The 16868-nt window shown below is 48.5% G+C and overlaps 8 protein-coding genes across 8 annotated transcripts; 4 read left to right on the plus strand and 4 right to left on the minus strand.

Annotated features, from left to right (window-relative positions):
• Window positions 1-58: 58 nt before the first annotated feature.
• Window positions 59-3155, minus strand: HO133_008357 (uncharacterized protein; the record flags this gene model as incomplete). Its single annotated transcript, XM_037299224.1, has 4 exons — window positions 59-632; window positions 774-1045; window positions 1443-1634; window positions 1686-3155. The coding sequence occupies 4 exons, from the start codon at window positions 3153-3155 to the stop codon at window positions 59-61; spliced, it is 2508 nt and encodes an 835-aa protein (XP_037155225.1).
• Window positions 3156-3471: 316 nt separating this feature from the next.
• Window positions 3472-3899, minus strand: HO133_008358 (uncharacterized protein; the record flags this gene model as incomplete). The annotated part of the gene is made up of 2 exons (XM_037299225.1): window positions 3472-3837; window positions 3891-3899. The coding sequence occupies 2 exons, from the start codon at window positions 3897-3899 to the stop codon at window positions 3472-3474; spliced, it is 375 nt and encodes a 124-aa protein (XP_037155226.1).
• Window positions 3900-4062: 163 nt separating this feature from the next.
• On the minus strand, window positions 4063-5444 carry HO133_008359 (uncharacterized protein; the record flags this gene model as incomplete). The annotated part of the gene is made up of 4 exons (XM_037299226.1): window positions 4063-4133; window positions 4185-4907; window positions 4963-5157; window positions 5390-5444. 4 exons carry the CDS (start codon window positions 5442-5444, stop codon window positions 4063-4065), a joined length of 1044 nt encoding a protein of 347 aa, XP_037155227.1.
• Window positions 5445-6025: 581 nt separating this feature from the next.
• On the plus strand, window positions 6026-7181 carry HO133_008360 (uncharacterized protein; the record flags this gene model as incomplete). Its single annotated transcript, XM_037299227.1, has 2 exons — window positions 6026-6061; window positions 6693-7181. 2 exons carry the CDS (start codon window positions 6026-6028, stop codon window positions 7179-7181), a joined length of 525 nt encoding a protein of 174 aa, XP_037155228.1.
• Window positions 7182-9704: 2523 nt separating this feature from the next.
• On the minus strand, window positions 9705-10687 carry HO133_008361 (uncharacterized protein; the record flags this gene model as incomplete). Its single annotated transcript, XM_037299228.1, has 4 exons — window positions 9705-10126; window positions 10241-10388; window positions 10453-10471; window positions 10626-10687. 4 exons carry the CDS (start codon window positions 10685-10687, stop codon window positions 9705-9707), a joined length of 651 nt encoding a protein of 216 aa, XP_037155229.1.
• A 343-nt stretch (window positions 10688-11030) lies between these two features.
• On the plus strand, window positions 11031-11640 carry HO133_008362 (uncharacterized protein; the record flags this gene model as incomplete). The annotated part of the gene is made up of 2 exons (XM_037299229.1): window positions 11031-11175; window positions 11435-11640. 2 exons carry the CDS (start codon window positions 11031-11033, stop codon window positions 11638-11640), a joined length of 351 nt encoding a protein of 116 aa, XP_037155230.1.
• Window positions 11641-12221: 581 nt separating this feature from the next.
• HO133_008363 (uncharacterized protein) lies at window positions 12222-13894 on the plus strand (the record flags this gene model as incomplete). Its single annotated transcript, XM_037299230.1, has 2 exons — window positions 12222-12457; window positions 12505-13894. The coding sequence occupies 2 exons, from the start codon at window positions 12222-12224 to the stop codon at window positions 13892-13894; spliced, it is 1626 nt and encodes a 541-aa protein (XP_037155231.1).
• A 920-nt stretch (window positions 13895-14814) lies between these two features.
• Window positions 14815-16715, plus strand: HO133_008364 (uncharacterized protein; the record flags this gene model as incomplete). Its single annotated transcript, XM_037299231.1, has 2 exons — window positions 14815-15481; window positions 15601-16715. The coding sequence occupies 2 exons, from the start codon at window positions 14815-14817 to the stop codon at window positions 16713-16715; spliced, it is 1782 nt and encodes a 593-aa protein (XP_037155232.1).
• Between the last annotated feature and the right edge of the window lie 153 nt (window positions 16716-16868).

Genomic DNA, 16868 nt, shown 5'->3' on the forward strand with positions numbered 1-16868 from the left:
ATATCTCATCATTCAATAGCGAGGATTGCCCGCCTCTTCCGGACCATTCTGTCATGGGTCAACAACTCTCCACCCCCCCCCTCTCCTCCCCCACATCCACAACCCACCCCTTCGGCCTTTCCCTCCCCCTCACAATCATCCCATACACCGCACCCTCCACCTTCTCCACACAAGTCCTCATAACATCCATCTTCCTACCCGCCCGCCCGCCCGCCCCATCCAAGCCTTCAAACGCCGCCCTCATCTGCCTCAGATCCGTCAAGATATCCCTCCCCTCCCCACCTCTCGGCAACGCCCCACCCGTAGCCATACCCGTAATCGCAAACCGCATCAACTCCCCCACCAAATCAAACAGCCCGAGCACGTAATCCTCCTCCGTCAACACGACGCCCCCCGCTATCTGCGCCCGTGCGTCATCGAACGGTATCAGCCGCTGGGTCTCCAAGTAGTGCCGGAAGGAGACAGCCTCCACGTGTTCCTGGACGCCCGACGAGATCTGGGCCCGGTAGCGCCAGGCGTTCAGATCCCGCAGGTCCGGCGCCAGCGAGGAGAACAGATCCGAGATCTTGGCCCCGTAGGCGGAGACTTCCTTGGCGACGGCGGGCGGGGCGGGGGCCTGGAGCTGGCGGACGCTGGAGGGGAGGGACTCAGTGGGTTGCGGACGGGGTGAGGGGAAAGGGGAGGGGAGGGGAGGGGATGGGGGATACCGTTGGAGGGAGAAGATCCTAGAGAGGCGGTGAGCGGTGATTCTCGCTCGTCGGGGCGTCGCTCACATCTTCTTGCTCAGGGCCGTGATGTCTCTGGATGCTTTGATGATTCTCTCACGGCGGTCGTGATGTTCGTCCAGCTCGGTGCGGAAGGTCTCGAACATGGCTATGAAGGGTGAGATGGGGCGTGGAGGGTCAATCATCTCGTCGTCGCTGCGCGGGCGCTTGATGCCTGCCATTGCTGGCTCGAACAAGGGCGACGAGAGGGCGTACTTTATTTTAGAGCTGCGGAGTTCAAGGCGGGAGTTTTTTACCGGGGTATTTTCGGGCAGGAAACTCTACAGCTACTCCGTGCACGAGATTGTAGAACAAGGCACCTTTCAAGTTGTGAAGCGCAAAATAACGTTTGCGTTTTCTAGTCTGTGTCTGCGTAGTTCAGTTTCACAACCTTGAATCTATCCAGAGAGGCAGGCTGTTTGGATGGCATTGCAAGCTATGATGATTCTGCTGGTATCTAAAAGTACACGGAAGGCGGATCATAGTCCTCCTGTAGCTCAAAGGGTCGAGAAGAGCTTTGGCCCAAGTCCAAATAAGGCCGCACAGTCAAAGATGCTTCATGCTGTATCACCCTAAAAATGCCGATCAATCTCCAACGCCAACATTGTCTTCTTAAAGCTATTGCCATAATTAGGTTAACATACATTCAATCATCCGGATGAGTGATTCGGGACTTACCATCACCACACCAATTCCACCTCTCCTGGAAGCATCGACGTTGTTCTTGGTGTCAACACCACCCGATATAGGTGCAGTCCGGTAGTTGTACAGATAGTAGTGCAGTTGGCCATCTCCTGCTCCAAACTTGAGCGATTCTAGGAACAGTGGGTTGTCCAGAAGGGTAAGGGCGTTGAAGACATCAAAATTGAACTGCGGAACCTGTTAGCTTGGCCGGGTGCCAAAGTGGCAAATACAGCGTACCTTCTTTGCAAGTATCAGGGCGTCAGTCATCAACATTGTCATCCTCTCCTTCAAACCCTTTTCTTCCTTTGCAAACGCCGTCTCCGTAGCATAGTAGAATAAATATGCTGCCCTGACATTATCATGCTTTTGATTACCGATGACGGAAGACTCAAGGCAGTAAAAGGAGAAGAAATCAGTGATCTTGTGTGTGCTGGGTTCTTCGACGACGTAGCTCCATATGACTTGCTCAGCAGCGCTGTCATCGTGAAGCAGCCAATGCTCGACTTCTTCGCGGTCGAAGATAGGTGCCATAGCGAAGCGTTTCAAGTATCTCTCAAGGAGATCTAGTACGGCACCAACGTCTTTCTTTTCCATTGGCCGCAATCCTGGTGTAGATGTTGAGCTGGGTAGATGATATCGCGTGATCTGTCGAGCTTTTGTTGAGTTTGAGGGTAGGGGAGAGAAGCCGACTTCATAAAGTTTCAGCCAATCGAGGCTTCGATGAAAGTAACGACATGAGCTGACAGGCTTGGGAAGAACAATTCCACCAGTGTAGAGACCTTGGAAGATGCCTAGGACGTAGCTTCTTCTGGTGATCTCTTGAATGAGGACAGGGGCGAGGCGTTTCGAGCGCAGCTTTTTGTGTATACACAAAAAGTTGACTTCAGTGCTTTTGAAGACGTTCGATCGAACACGAAGAGATACTGGCACCCCAGATATGAAAGCGACGAGTCTTCGTGACTTGGTTGCGCGGACACCGACGTGCCATTCTTTCCGCCAGCCGGGGGACTTGAGGGCCCAATTGAGAAAGGAGGAAGAGTAGTTGAACCGAAACATGGCCTCATCATCCTCCACGTAGTGCCCAGTCAGAAGGTCGTAGACCTCTTCCAGCTCTTTCTCATCCAGGAGATTCATAGTAACCCACTCGAACCCCTCCAACATCGGCGGTGGTTCTTTGGGAACCTTTTCTGGATCAATGTCCTTGATCTGACCCTCTTCCACTTTTTGTGCCTCGTCGAAGCGAGGGACGGGCTGTGTTTGCCAGAACTTGTAGGAGGCCATATCCTTCTGATTCTTCCCACTCACAGACATTCCAGTAAGTAGATCCGCCACATCTAGCTTCTTCAAAGTCTCAGCAGCCTTTTCCTTGTCCATGCCAGCCACCTCCCCCTTCAACGACGGGTTCATCTCCAGCAGCTGTTCCACCATTCCGCTCGTAAGCTTACTCGCAGGATTCGAAGAGCTCCCCGATGCCTCTTCATCTTCATCATTTTTCTTGCCTACGCCTAACGCCTGTTTCAATTTGATTTTCTTTGACTTCTTTTTCTTGGCTGCGGAGCCTGCAGCTACCACGTCCGTGTCTTTGTTGTCTGTGGACTCGACGTCTTCAGCGCTGTCTTGGTCGGCGGTGACGTTGGTAGATTGGTCGATAACATCCTTCGCAGCTTCTTCGTCGGCTTTGGAGTCGACAATCTTTGACTCCTCCATCTTTGATGGGTGTTGAGTGTGTGGTCTGCGAGGGAGCTTGGTGAGACGTGGGGAAACCCTAATCTAGCCGAATGCGGAACCTACAGAGGAAGGCAGCACTATTTTGGCACCTTTCAATGGCTACTAGCTCTTCGACTGACCGTTTACAAGGCAGATTCACAATACTTGGTATGTCTATTGGCTTTCTGATTGGCCTTTCACAATACTTGGGATGTCTATTGGCTTTTTGATTGGCCTTTGGCCCGTTGCATTGCTATTCTGCGGTATCTAACAAACCACGCAGCACCTCAAAACACCGGCAGCAGCCTACTACAGCTCAAGGTCCATCTGGGCCCACCCTGTCCGTCTTCTCAAATGGTTCAACTGCCGGCCCAAAGATGGCGCGCTGGTCAGGAGTAATGAAGTCCGCACGTGTAGTGCGAGGGGGGAGAGCCCCCACCCTGTCTGTCCTCTCAAATGGTTCAACTGCCGGCCCAAAGATGGCGCGCTGGTCAGGAGTAATGAAGTCTGCACGTGTAGTGCGAGGAGGTAGAGCCCTAGGATTTGGCGGAGGCAGAGATGGTGGTGGCGGAGGAGAAGGGAAGCGAGGCGCATTCTTGATTGTTTTCATGGGCGGGGATTGGCTTTTGGGTTCGTCTTTGATGGTTGGTTGCTTATTGACAGGCTCAGACTTGATGTTTGACTAGCACGTGATCTTAGCAATTGCAGGGCTTTCAGACGGGAAGTAGCCCTCACGTTGTCCATTTTTGTGATATTGCATGCTAAAGCAGCGGTATTGCAATGGTGTGTTCTCGATATTTGTGCACAGTTATGGATGTTGTGAGGGAAAAATTTGGTGCTCAAACTGGGATTTTGTGTCCAAATGCTCGGCATCGCCGTGGGCAACAGCCATACGATTCTACGGATTCTAACTCTCCATATAGAACGCATTGAACACTGCTTTAGCCACCACAGGATAAGTAACCACACGGTTGTGACCTTCAATTATGGTAAGCTATCATTGATCAGCTTTTGTGGACTGAGACTCACCTCCGTGCTTGACAACATCCTGCCTAATAATCTTCCTTCCACCGTCTTCTTGCACTGTTCTCCAGAAGTTAGTCCATCCCGACTCGCCGAAGTCGACTTTTGTTTTGACAGCATCTATCTGCTTGAACGTAAGGCCTTCCGCACTAGTGGCATTTGCAGCTGCATGGAATAATGTATTCGAGTGAGACCATGGTATATCATAGTCATTTGTGGCGTGGATCAAATGTACGTTGACGTTTTTACTTCTGCGGACCAGATTGGCCAGCCTCGCGAATGTGAACCATGTCTCTTGGATACGGTTGGCAAAGAATTGGCTGAGGAAAGGATATGGTCTTAAAGGCGAGAGAATCGGGACTAGGCCACCAATAGTGTACGTCGACATAAGCGTCGGGACGTCAGAGAAAGCTGCACAAAGTATTAAACATCTGAATTCCACGGCATCTTCAAGAACAAAATGCTCTGCTGCAGCCGTTGCGACGGCAGAACCGAGGCTTTGACCGACGATGACAATCCTCTCCGGAGGAATACGGGCCACTTCCATCGCATATTTTATCAAAGTGATACCGTCTGTAATGAGACCGGCCTCGGTCGGACTACCTGTAGATTTTCCGTACCCGCGATAATCTACAGTCAGTATATGAATCTTGTTAGAGGCGCCGGCAGTGATTGCACGGTACGTATCGGTACGCCATCCTTGAGCTACAGTGCCTGCATTGCCATGGACTGTGTCTCGTAAGAAGGACAACCCTATACCATTCCAAGGCCCAATATTACTTACAGTATATGATTAGGCGGCTCTCAGGATCCTCAGCCAGAAGCTTGAAAGCCCATGATTTCTCATAGTCCTCAGCTCCATTAGTCTGCCCAGTCACAGCTCTCTCGTTTTCGGCGTATAACGTAAGAGGGAGGACATGCCATCCCCAAAGTACCTCTCCATCTGGAGTGCTGATATCGAATTGTTGCACCTGATTTTCTATGCCTGATTAGCTTAGGTTTCCAAAAGCCAAGATAGAAGCAGTACTAAGGAATCCAAACTGTTCAGGCCTGTTTGGGTCATGCAACCATGTTGTATGTATTTTATGTGCATAGAAAGCCCTGCTAATACATCAATCCTGACTTCTGAAAGGTTTGAGAGGGTATAGGGCGAGCTCACTGTCTTTGGATCCACCCGTTGAGTAGGAGAGAGATAAATGCAAAGTACAGACCACCCGCAATGGCAAGTGACCAGTATGCCTTCTTGAAGATAGGCGCAATAGCCATTATACAGTATGTAGGAGACAATAAGCACTGACAGATCTGGATTTTCAATGAAAGAGCTCAAAGCTTGACAGCCACATCTACTGTGATTACGTCCTCCAAAAAGAAGAGACGGCACACAATTCGGAAAGCAGTAACAGTGAGTTCGATTTGGTTGACTTATTGTTGTCAAATCATATTTATTTGTACGCCAAGACGACAGAAATGTACCCCGTAATTACCCCCTATTAAGTCTAGGGTAACCGCTGCCCTACTGTCGCGCAATAAGGGTGATCATCGCCTGGTGATTGTTACTCTACAGGGGGTGTATGACGGAATCGGCTCGGCAATATAATGTTCCGGCAACCCCCCCCCTAGAATGTAGAGTCTGAATTCTGAGACTAGATTATCACTCCGAGTAAGTAAGTAAGGGTTATATTTCTTGATATGGTATTGCGGAAGCCTTTTACAAAAGCCTCTAACAGAGCCGTTCCTGCTAGGTCTAAGAGGCTTAAAGAGCCTAGGCCAAATATGTATTAGCGTCTCCGAGCATTCTCTACTAAAGCAGATTTCTAGGTAGTAAGAATGCATCTTCTTTCCACATCATGACTTGGTCCTTAACAATTTCTCGCGATTTAACCGTTAGATTTTAAATATCTCTATTAAGTGATACTCGTTTAAGATTATAGTATAATTATTACTATAGCTAGCGATTAATATATTAACTTTTTAAATAATTTTTTTTTCTCTACTTTATTTTATATTATCTCTTATTATACTTCTTCTTTTAATAATAAAATTAGTTAAATTTAATATTTAGAAAAGTATAATCTCTTTATATATATTTTATTTTATTTTATTTTATTCTATTTAGCGTTTTTCTATCAAAATAAATAAGAAATTAATATAAAAATAAAATATTAATCTACGCGTTGTTAATTTTTAGAATATCAATTATTGAAATATATTGTTAATATTAGAATCGATATATAGTGTTTCACGTCTTTAATCTAGGATCGATTAAGATCAAGCACGACTGCGTGGAGGCGAACGAATAAGTCTCAGTGAACTTTATCGTGAGCGATGGAACGCACCCTCTGCACTTTGCTAGTGACGCTTTGCAAGAGGATCCGGAAGAAGACTCTCTATACTAGTATTTGGTCGAGACTCTGACGGGAAAGAGTGGAATCATTGGTGCAGAGTGAAAGGAGATAAAGCAGCCATGAGAGCAAATACAAATTTTGACCTCGTGACTGGACTGGCGTGGCCTAGGCGAAGGACAAAATTCCTAGAAGATGCTACAGATCCTCCAGTACAAACGCTGCCAAAAAGAATCCATACCAAAAGGACTTTGACTACACTGATGAACGTCAAATATCAGGCTTCGATCCGGTGAAAGCAGTTAAGGAAATGGATGAGCCGAAAATCTGGCCCTTCAACAAGAACACGATATTGGAAAAGGTCGTTCAAGTGCAAGCCTCAAAAGAAAAGTTATATCCTGTTCGAGAGATAAAGGAGGTGCAGGGTGACGAGATGAAAAGTGAGTTGATGCAGCATTCGGAACCCAAGCCTGAGGCTCTGAATCTAAAACGCCAGTACCAATGCGAGACGCCTCTCAACGAGATAGTCTCCGTCCCATCGCCAAATGCTACGAAGGTCAAGGCAATCGACACTAGACCCTCAATGCTGACCGAATCCTCAGAACAGGCTTTCACGGAAGCCCAGTTCCAGCACACTTTGAGCAACACCGATCTGCTTTGAAAGCTGGATTGTGAAACAAGTCTCTTCATCGGTGATATTGAGGGCTGGAACCAAGAAGACAAGGAATGCTGCGGCTGGCTTCCGAGCTAGTTTGATAGGCCATGAGAGCTGCTACTTGCCACTCATAAAGCTCAATAAGGAGAAATTGGACGTGGCTTGTAAGGTTGTGCAGATAAGGGAGCGAGATGAGAGAGACAATGTATTAATATAAAGAATTCTTTCCAAGGATAGACGCATCTTTACAACGACGCTTGTTGGTGTTTGTGAGGATCAGTCTTGTTATAACAATGTGTAAAGTTACTTGACGGTCTACAATCCTTGTTTTGTATCATACCACTTAAACCTAGGCTGTAAGTAGAACCGCGTAAATCAAGACTTCACTCGATTTAAAAAGATAAAAGGAAAAAGAATGGAGGAGAAAGGGAAAGAAAATCAAAAAAAAGTTGCGTCTTGCCCGGATCGAACGGGCTACCTCCAGATTCCACGAATGAAGTTTGCTTCAGTCTGGCGCTGGTTCAATGTTAGAACAAATAGGTAAATTGTTAACTTGATGCGAACTTACCTCTCCCAAGTGAGCTAAAGACGCTGCTAAAATTAATTCTCCTAATTTGAGTAAATATTCTTCAATCCGTTTGTACTCTCCAAAGAGCCAGTCGCGGACGTGGGAGCGAGGAGATGAGTACTCCAGTGCCAAGCTATCAGAACGTGCCCCGGCCTCAACCTATATCTGGCCTAGAGTGAATGCCGCTTTACGTTCGCGCACCCCGTGTCTGACTTACATTAAGGTCGGCAGGGGGTTTTTCGTAATGGTCTATGTAGGCTAGTTAGGTAACAAGAATACCATAAGTATCATTTACAAATAAAGATTTATTATAAGATTTAACGTATCTACTCTGGAATCCTCTTGAAGAATCTTTTTATATCAATTATTTTTCAATCTCATGATATCGTGGTTTAAGATTCCTCCCGGGAGTCTCCTGAGAAAGCGAGTCTTCTATAATTATTTCCGTAAATACGAATGCCAAGCCTCGTTTTCGGGATCTGGCTACTGTAAATTACATCCACGCTATTTAATTTCTGACTTCAGATTCAAGCGATTTAGCCAAAGTTCTCGCAGGGGTATTATTCTCGAGGTCTTACGGGGGGTGGTGGGGGGTGATGGGACGGGGTGTGATGGAATGGGGTGTGATGGGATGGGGTGTAGGCTGTAAAGCAGTAGGTATTACGTCAAAGTGTAAAATACGGCTTAGTCATTAGTGGTAGGACTGAGAAGATCTCCTGATTTAGGGATATCCTGAGCGAAAATTCTTCTAATTTTTAAAAATACTCCTAGGATCTCTGTAAAATACGATATTATTTTACACTATAGCTACTTATACCCTAAGCCTTGTCAATGCGGGTCGAAATATTCCCCGCCTACAATTTTGCTAAGACTCTCCAGGTATGATTAGTAAAACCCCCCTGCCGACCTTAAAGTATATGAGCGCTGAAGGATTAGGCCTCACGACAGGTATGAGCTACTACTTAGTTTCATGAGGAAACGCACAATACTAGGAAATGCGGAATCTTAAATCCGATAAGTCCGATCCAACACTCAAATGCCTACTTCTCACCAAAATTCTATGGCAACTCCGCATAATAAGGATCAATAACTCTGGTTCTTTCTTGCTATCAAGGCTTCTACATCGAGGAACCCAAATTATTATTTTTTAGGCCTTATCGGTCTACCAACGCGTAAAAATCGTACCTCTTCCACCTTACTAGGTATATTACTGCGAAGATACTACAGTAAAGACTACGACGAAGCCTCCGGTGGAGCGAACGATAATAATCTTAGTGGGCCTAACGTAGAAGGTGCAGTAGCCATTTGAATAAGTGATAGTGGTAGCTATGATAGTGGTAGCTATGATAGTGGTAGCCAGCTATATCGGATTTATCGGATTTAAAAATTCCGCATTTCCTAGTATTGTGCGTTTCCTCATGAAACTAAGTATCTGAGGCTGTCAGCTACGTGATTGTCTTAATTGACCCTATTGTTTGCTCCTATTAGCTAGAGTACTTGTACAATCTTGTCAGGCTGCAACGTTGCCTCTTTGATGATAGAGTATCAAGAATGGCAAATGTCCTGCTGGCGTCAGACGTTCTCTGCCACAATGTCACTGTTGAAGCATCAGACTCTGATGGACCGGGCTCGTAATTTGCGTATTGCATATAAGGTGGCGGTCACTTACTCTGCTGATGCTGATTGTTGGATTTAAGAGGTGTTTATTAATGAACTTACTGCTACTTCTTGTCTCTCTATTACGAGCTAAATGGAGTGAGACTAAGAGATCTCTATCTGAGATTGATGAATGGATTACGCGGTTTAATATTAAATAGTAGAACAAAGTATCGGCGGGAGTTCTGCTGTATACTCTGGTCATGGATTTCGCTTCTTTCCTAACGGTCAACAGTGCGAGTTGGGAGCGATGGGCAATCCTGGCAAGACTCGGTACTGAAGCTTGAGGCTTAATAAAAGAAGATTCACAACAACACGCCCCCAGCCACAACCACACCAATAGCCCCAAAAGCAGCCACAGGCACGCCTCCTCTACCACCAACACCCCCAGTAAACGCAGCGATAGCCGCTGTCCCAGTCCTAGCCGACGACGGACCCCCAAAGTTCCCAGTCCCTGCCATACTCGTACCTGTTGGCGTAACAGTCGCACTCACCGTATTTCCCGTCGTCGTAGCCGGGGCGGCACCTCCATCTTCTATCTGCAAACTATTGGCTATATCCTGACTCGAAGCGATAGCAAGGCGCGAAGAAGCCAAACCATCCGCTTCAAATGAAGTGTAGAGCGCAGCCGCGCCAGCTTCGTTGGAGAAGGAGCTGATGGCTGCGGCGTTGTCGACTGGGGTGCCGCCGACGGCAGCGCAGAGCTGGGTTGCGTCTTGGAGAAGTACTGTATGGGTTGATTAGCCACAGTGGCTGTAGCTGTTGTTTGATGTAGGTAGAGGAAGGGAAGGGATGATTGGGAGAACATCGGTCAGGATTTGGCGCGAGGATGGAGACATACGTTCGAAGTCCGCTTCATTGCAATTATGCATGATGCAGGGGCCGATGACCTGCTGGAATTTGGGACTGAAACATGTGCATGCGATGGCTGAGTCTGTATCGGCTTCTGAACAGCCGGAATATGCGGTTGCGTTGTTCAAACATGATATCTGTGATGTATTTGTCATCGGGCCGAGTTTTCCTTGGGTGGGTAGGCACTGGGCGGAGACTCACTGCACACGGTGCTAGACCACTTAACAAGATTTCGGGTCAGCAATTCTCATAGTTGAAAATGGAATCGGAGTTGTAAAAGAGACGAGGAGTAGAGAGATTCGTCTCGAGTCATATGTCTCGCAGCTTATCTTGTGTATGCACAAACTGGCACAGGCAAACCGAAAACAGCTTACGCGGTAATGTTACCCTGAGCTGCGGCGAGAGATAGTAAATCAATAAATGCGAGGACAAGCATTACGAGCTTTTGAGATTGGGACATCGCTGATAACCGAGCGCTTAAAATTCTGACTGAGCTCAAGATAGATATCAAAGAAGGGGAGAAATGAGGTCTTAAAGAACGAGAAGCCCAAGGAGTGCAGAGAGCAACATATACTGCTCGGTAGGACCGAACATCCACGTCTGTGTTGGATCCTCACTACTCCCTCGCACATACCCCAGCCTATGGTCTTAGAAGATCTAGACCATCTTTCCCATCACTAGACATGTCAGATTGGAGATCCATACCACCAAGATTGCCCGAAAACACCGATTGACATCCACCGTACTAACCAATACTACTCTGCCGATTTCTAGTCAAAATGGATGAGCTCGAACAGACCATCTTGCCTCCTGAGACCGCACAACCGGAAGACCAGGAAGAAGCGGATGGGCGCGAGAATGATTTCCATCTATACAAATCCAAAAGCAGACATTGTATGGCGAATTGTATCTGGCGCATAAACGGTGCGTTACTAAGATCGTCCTAGATTGTGTCCACGCAGTAATGGCTTGTGCTAAGGGGAGGTCCGAAGACTGACGCTCCAGGAAGATTGAGAAACTGCGGCCATACAATTAGCTGGAATAGTGTGACAGCAGACTGAGAGACTAAGGCTTTTCATGCTCGCATATGATGTCATCATCATGACAGTGGAACAAACGACTCATGAAATTCAAAGGGAGACCGGCGGCTTTCCCCACCTTTTTCCATTTTCAATTACTCTAGGCCTCATTTTCGTCAATTCCGTCAAATCCATCATGCCAATTTCCAACCTTTGCACAAAACTTAAGATGATCAGTGAGCTACGAGGCTTCCAGATTGGGCAGAATCATGAACTCGTCCTAGTAGAAAGACAGCTTCTCAATCTTGACGCCAAATTTGATGTCGGGAAGGGCCCAGCATCCATGGCATTGCCGATTGAGCAAGTCTGATTTCTGGAGCTGCTCGGGCAATGAGGGTAAAAAATGGACCATGGATTGGCATCGATAGCGTACAAATCGAACAAACACAAAGCGAGGTCAGGGCTTTCGTATGCATAGACTGTGCATTGTTGTGTCTCTTCTGGTCGTTTCAAGGTGAATGAAAGCACGAAGGAGAGAGGAGGAAAGGCAGACTGGAGTACTTGCTTCTCAAACCCCGACTCACATCCTACTATCGTCTAGGTACAATTTAATGTGCTTCCCCACAGATCTCCCATGCAACCCATCAGCCGTGGTCGCATTCGCTGTCTCGACAGTATGTAGTGTTAAAGTGTCACTAAACTACCTTTACGAGTAGAGTAGAAAATGTAGAACTTTCTCTGTTTGTTTCGAATTAAGCCCCTCTGATTAGCCGAGAACCCTGCTAGGCTAGCTCCCACGCTAGAGTAAAGCGGCCACGCGAGCTCGGCGAGTTACAAGTGAGTGGGGGTCTTGCCAAGCCGCCAAGGAACGCCGTCCCTCGTGCTCACGATTTCAATATCCTCGAATTCGTAGGTCTGTCCAGACCATTCTTCCCCGGGACCTTCGATACCATGGACAAAAGAAGGCTGTCTACGAGAAATCGTGGTGAGCCTCCAATGAAGAAACGGGCCTTGACCCCCCCAGCACCACCCCGAGCACCTCCTGCACCCTCCGCTCCACCGCAACCAACCGATCCTAAGGAAGAGGGACTGCCCTTTAGACTGAAAGATTCACACCTGCTGCCAACTCTTCCTGAGCCACAAGATGCGAATCTGTCAATCCAAGAATACCAGACCATCTCCGAGAGGTCAGCACTTCCTGTGCTCCTTGGTCTTTGACGCTGACCAATATCAGCGGTGTGTTGGCAGCCTCTATAGAACTATCACGGCAGAAATGGTTTAAGGAAGGAGTCTTCGACCGCTACTGGGAGAAGCCTACTAAGAAAAAACCCATGTTCGAGGCTCCCAACCCGCCAAAAGAGACAATGTCAAAGCTCGGCGTCTGCTCACTGATCGTCGAGCCCCACGTTTTCGAGATTACACTCTACACTGTGAAGGACAATCCCATGGCCTATACGCCTATACAACCTCCTCCACTATCGAGCCCACAATACAATCCGTTCGCGACTGCTGCGACATATCCTCCGTACAACTACAACACAGCCCCTGCACCTCCGAAATACCATGGTCAACAACAAGGTCTTTCCTCACAAACTACCCTTCCTCCATTCCATGAAGGCTTTGCTCAATTCGGCCCTCAAGGACCTCCCCCAATAAACCATGCACCATTACCAGCTCCAGCGCCCGTTAGTGCTCCCGAACCACCAAACCTATCGAAGGCAAGGAGTACTAGTCAGCAGGGCGGGTCTCAGGATCAGAATGGTGAGCCCAAACAAGATCCAGTCATTCAGATGTTAGCGACTCGGGCGGCCTCTGATCACGGTCTCAAAACTCTCATGAAAGTGGTAGCCTCCGGTCAAGCGTCTCCGACTCAGCTTAAAGATTTTCAAGATCATATCGACGAGCTCAACACTATCTTGAAAACCCAGCCAAATCCGAGTGAGCCTTTGCAGGACGACAACCGACCTCAGCCACCTCCACGTGGCGTGCAGGAATACGTATCTCGGGTCAGTGTTCCTACTTCAACGCCAGATAGTTCTTGGTCACAGGTCCCCTCGGTAGCGCCCTACTCAAATCCTTATGCCCAAGTCCCATCCATCAAGACTGAACCCTCTTCTAAAACCCAACCATTTACTGCTCCGTCAGCAAGCTCAAAGTCAGCGTACACTGTGCACAAGCCTGAGATCAACTCTATCGTCTTCGACTTTGGAGGCACGGGTGACCGTTTCTCGTTCCCAAGATTCAGCATCCTCGAATATCTCTACGGAGGAACCCAGGTTATTGTGTCATTCTTGGTAATCAAGCGAGGTAGTACAGCGAAGTCAGGGAAGTACAAGGACACCAAAAATTACTACCAACCGGTCACCATGCGCTTGTCAACGTCTCACCCACGAATCTTGGAACCGCTGGCTAAAATTGTTGCCCCTCCAGACGAAGTGAGAAGGTACATGGACAGTGTCTTCGACAAAATGACTCCAGCAGACACAATTTTTCTCGCAACTAGGCTACCACGCGCCCAAGATGCCGATGGACCCCAAAAGCCAGAAATAGCTCCACAGTTAGATCCACAGGTAATCCGACCAGTATATTCACCACCAAACTCCATCATGCCGCTAGCAGCTTAGGCTTGCCTACCTCAGAAATTGGTAAAAACAATTGTTAACGATCAGCTCGCATAAGTGGCAGGTGTTCACGTATGTTTAAGATCTTCAAGGCATACCCAAAACATGGATTCAGTACTACGATGAGCAGCAAGGCTTCAAGAGCCTTTGGCTCTCAATAGCGGTATCCGTGGTTTTGCTTAGCCGACAAATGTGTGGCTCAAGGAAATAGTGATGGACACGACAGCAGGAATGCCAATTTCATGCGACCCACAAGGCTTACCTTTCAGGCTCCATCCTGCAAACTGTGAAAGGGAGAGCTGCAAAAATGATGCTTTGTGACCTCATTGCGTGTCCAAACAGGACGAAACCGAACCCAGAGCGCTCAGTTTGCTCTTTCAAATTCCATCAAGTGCTGCTACTCCCGATAGCCAAGTTCTGAAATATATCAACTCGCCGCAAGATTTTTGCATGCAAAGTTGCTACAGATACCGCTCTCAAATTCTCGCTCATTTCTCACGCTCAACTCTCCACATAGATGTACCATTCCGAGACTTTTTTTTCTCGCGAGTCAGCTCAACCATAGGTGAGTATCCACTTTTGGCTTTTGTGGAGTTGTCCTACCTCAGACTTGCTCTTTTTGTGAGCTAATTTCGCCATCATTCTCTTCCCTGCAAAACTTGCTCACTCCTCTTCAGTGCGATAACCTGGTAATCATGACCAGTCTGCCTCTGTCTTTGCTTGGAGTTTGTCGAAGTATCTGGGGGCATCTCAAAAGACATTCTTTCGTAAAAGTTTACTCTCTTTCGAAATTAATCGCCGCATGGGAGGTTTTATCACCGTTTAAGCAAAACTTTAACACGTCACTTGCGCACCTCCTACCCAAATTGTCTTCTCGTTGACAGTTATCACACAAGCGATATCCCATACTCTTTGCGCTCATCATGGTTCTATATAGTCTTCTCGATGCTGTGCGGGATTTCATCGGCTTAGCCAGTACAGTCACCGTCGTGGTCTGGCTCGTCTGCGGCTTCCAGCCTCTGTTCGAAAAGGTAAAGGACTCGTGCCGAGCCTGTCAACCACCAGAAGGGCGTGCGCTGCTGCTATGGTCCGCCTTTCTGATCCCTATAGCGTGGGTGGCTGCCGCTGCTCTCTACTTCCACCACTTGTTTTCGCTCTGGGACTTGATGGGGACCTTCCTCGACAAACAACCGGTCAACAGACCAGTGTATGCGTTACTGCACCTTTACCTCTTCTTCCTGCTCCTCTGTGGATTCTACGTATGGGTGATTACAGATTTCGAAATCTTCCGGAATCGTCAAGTGTTCAATGATCTTTTCATGATTGCGAGATCCAACCCAAGGAGACATCAAGCAGTTGAAGATCTGGAGGCCCAGCACAATTCTTCCTCCACAGATCCGATTGATGCCGAGGCGGAAACCCATTCCGCCGTCGGCAACGTGTGCACCACAAGTTTGCTTCCACAGAATGAAGGTTCGCACAGGAGCGGTCAAGATTCGAACGAGGACGTTGCTCCCACAGAGGCCCGTATCAACGAACCAGAACACCTAATTGAGGAGACTGCCTGGCTCGCGATTGACAGTCCTGTGGGTGAAATCATCAATCGGACTGTCATTTCTCCCATCCAGTAGGTTGAGGCCAAGATCCTTACTTTGCATTGCTGAAAGCTAGCAGAAAAAGGAGCGTCAAATGCTCATCCTGGCCCATAGGTTGCGGCTGGAACAATAGCGAGGCCGCCGGACCCTCAAATCAGCACAACCCCACCCTCGATAGCGATGGCGACGCAATCACCATGACTCCCTCCTCCTCTTCCTCTTCGAATGCTTCATCTGGAATTGACGAGCTCGAATACGTCGACGATGACGATGGTCGATATGGTCTCCAAGGCGTCCGGCTTCGTGAGCCTGTTGGGGACCGAAAGCAGAAGGATACTAACGCGAAGGATACCAGCGCGTCATATACCATGGACCGGCGTAGATACGTGGAAGACAACAACGACGACGATCCATTTGGTCTCTACTACGCAACACCTCGTTTGAGTCCTCAAGACCAGAATGGCAGAACCGATATCGAACCCCTCGATATCGGTGCCCCGCCCTCGCCATGCGATTCCTGCTCCTCTGCCCGCGCCGAGTCGATTCCAACCGCCAAACGGTCTCCAGTCCGGGTGCCCATAACGCCTACCAGCCCCACTGCGGATGCCGACGATGCCGATACCGAAAAGACTGATGTTGAACGGAAACAGCGCGAACGCAAAACCCGCAACCCAGCAATGTCCGCCCCACAAAGCCCTCATGCACACATATCGAGGACGTCACCACCATACGGCACCAACATCATCTCGCTCCGCATAGACCCCTACCTCGGCGACGACGAAAAGAACACCAGCGCCCTAGAATCACACCACACAGCTCATGATCCAGAACACCGAGACCGCCCCGCGGCCAGCGCACGCGCGTCTTCCAAATCGAAACCCAACCCTTCTCCCATGTCCGCTCCAGCCGTGCACACTCGCCCCGCCACCCCGCCTCTGGACTGGGGGAAACAGGAAACCGGACTAATCTGGAGGTCTCGCGAAGCGGAAAACAGTGCGAGTGCCGCTTCACGGGACGAAAACGCCGACGTGGTATCTTTCGACGGCCGGGTCGTGGCCGAGACGCGGGCCGGGGTGCGGAGAAGGGTTCAACGTCCTGTGAGGTCGCCGCAGCGAAAACGTGCCAGGTCGCCGTATCCGATGGCGGAGGGACGGCAAGGTCCGCGGGATTTGTCGCTTGAGATTCCTGATGCGGGGAATGATTCTCATGGTAGAGAGGAGGGGCGGTGATTGGGAAGGTAGTTCATTGAGGTTGGAAGGAAGGAAGACGTCGTGGATGGGTGGATGTGATCGCAGGGTCAGATAGGGTTTGTATGTTTATGCCAGGAGTATTTTGATTCATCATTCAGATTTTTTTTTATATAAATCTTCCGTAATTCTTGA

This window comes from Letharia lupina, assembly GCF_014066315.1.
Source record: "Letharia lupina isolate WasteWater1 chromosome Unknown contig_5, whole genome shotgun sequence".
Lineage (NCBI taxonomy): Eukaryota > Fungi > Ascomycota > Lecanoromycetes > Lecanorales > Parmeliaceae > Letharia > Letharia lupina.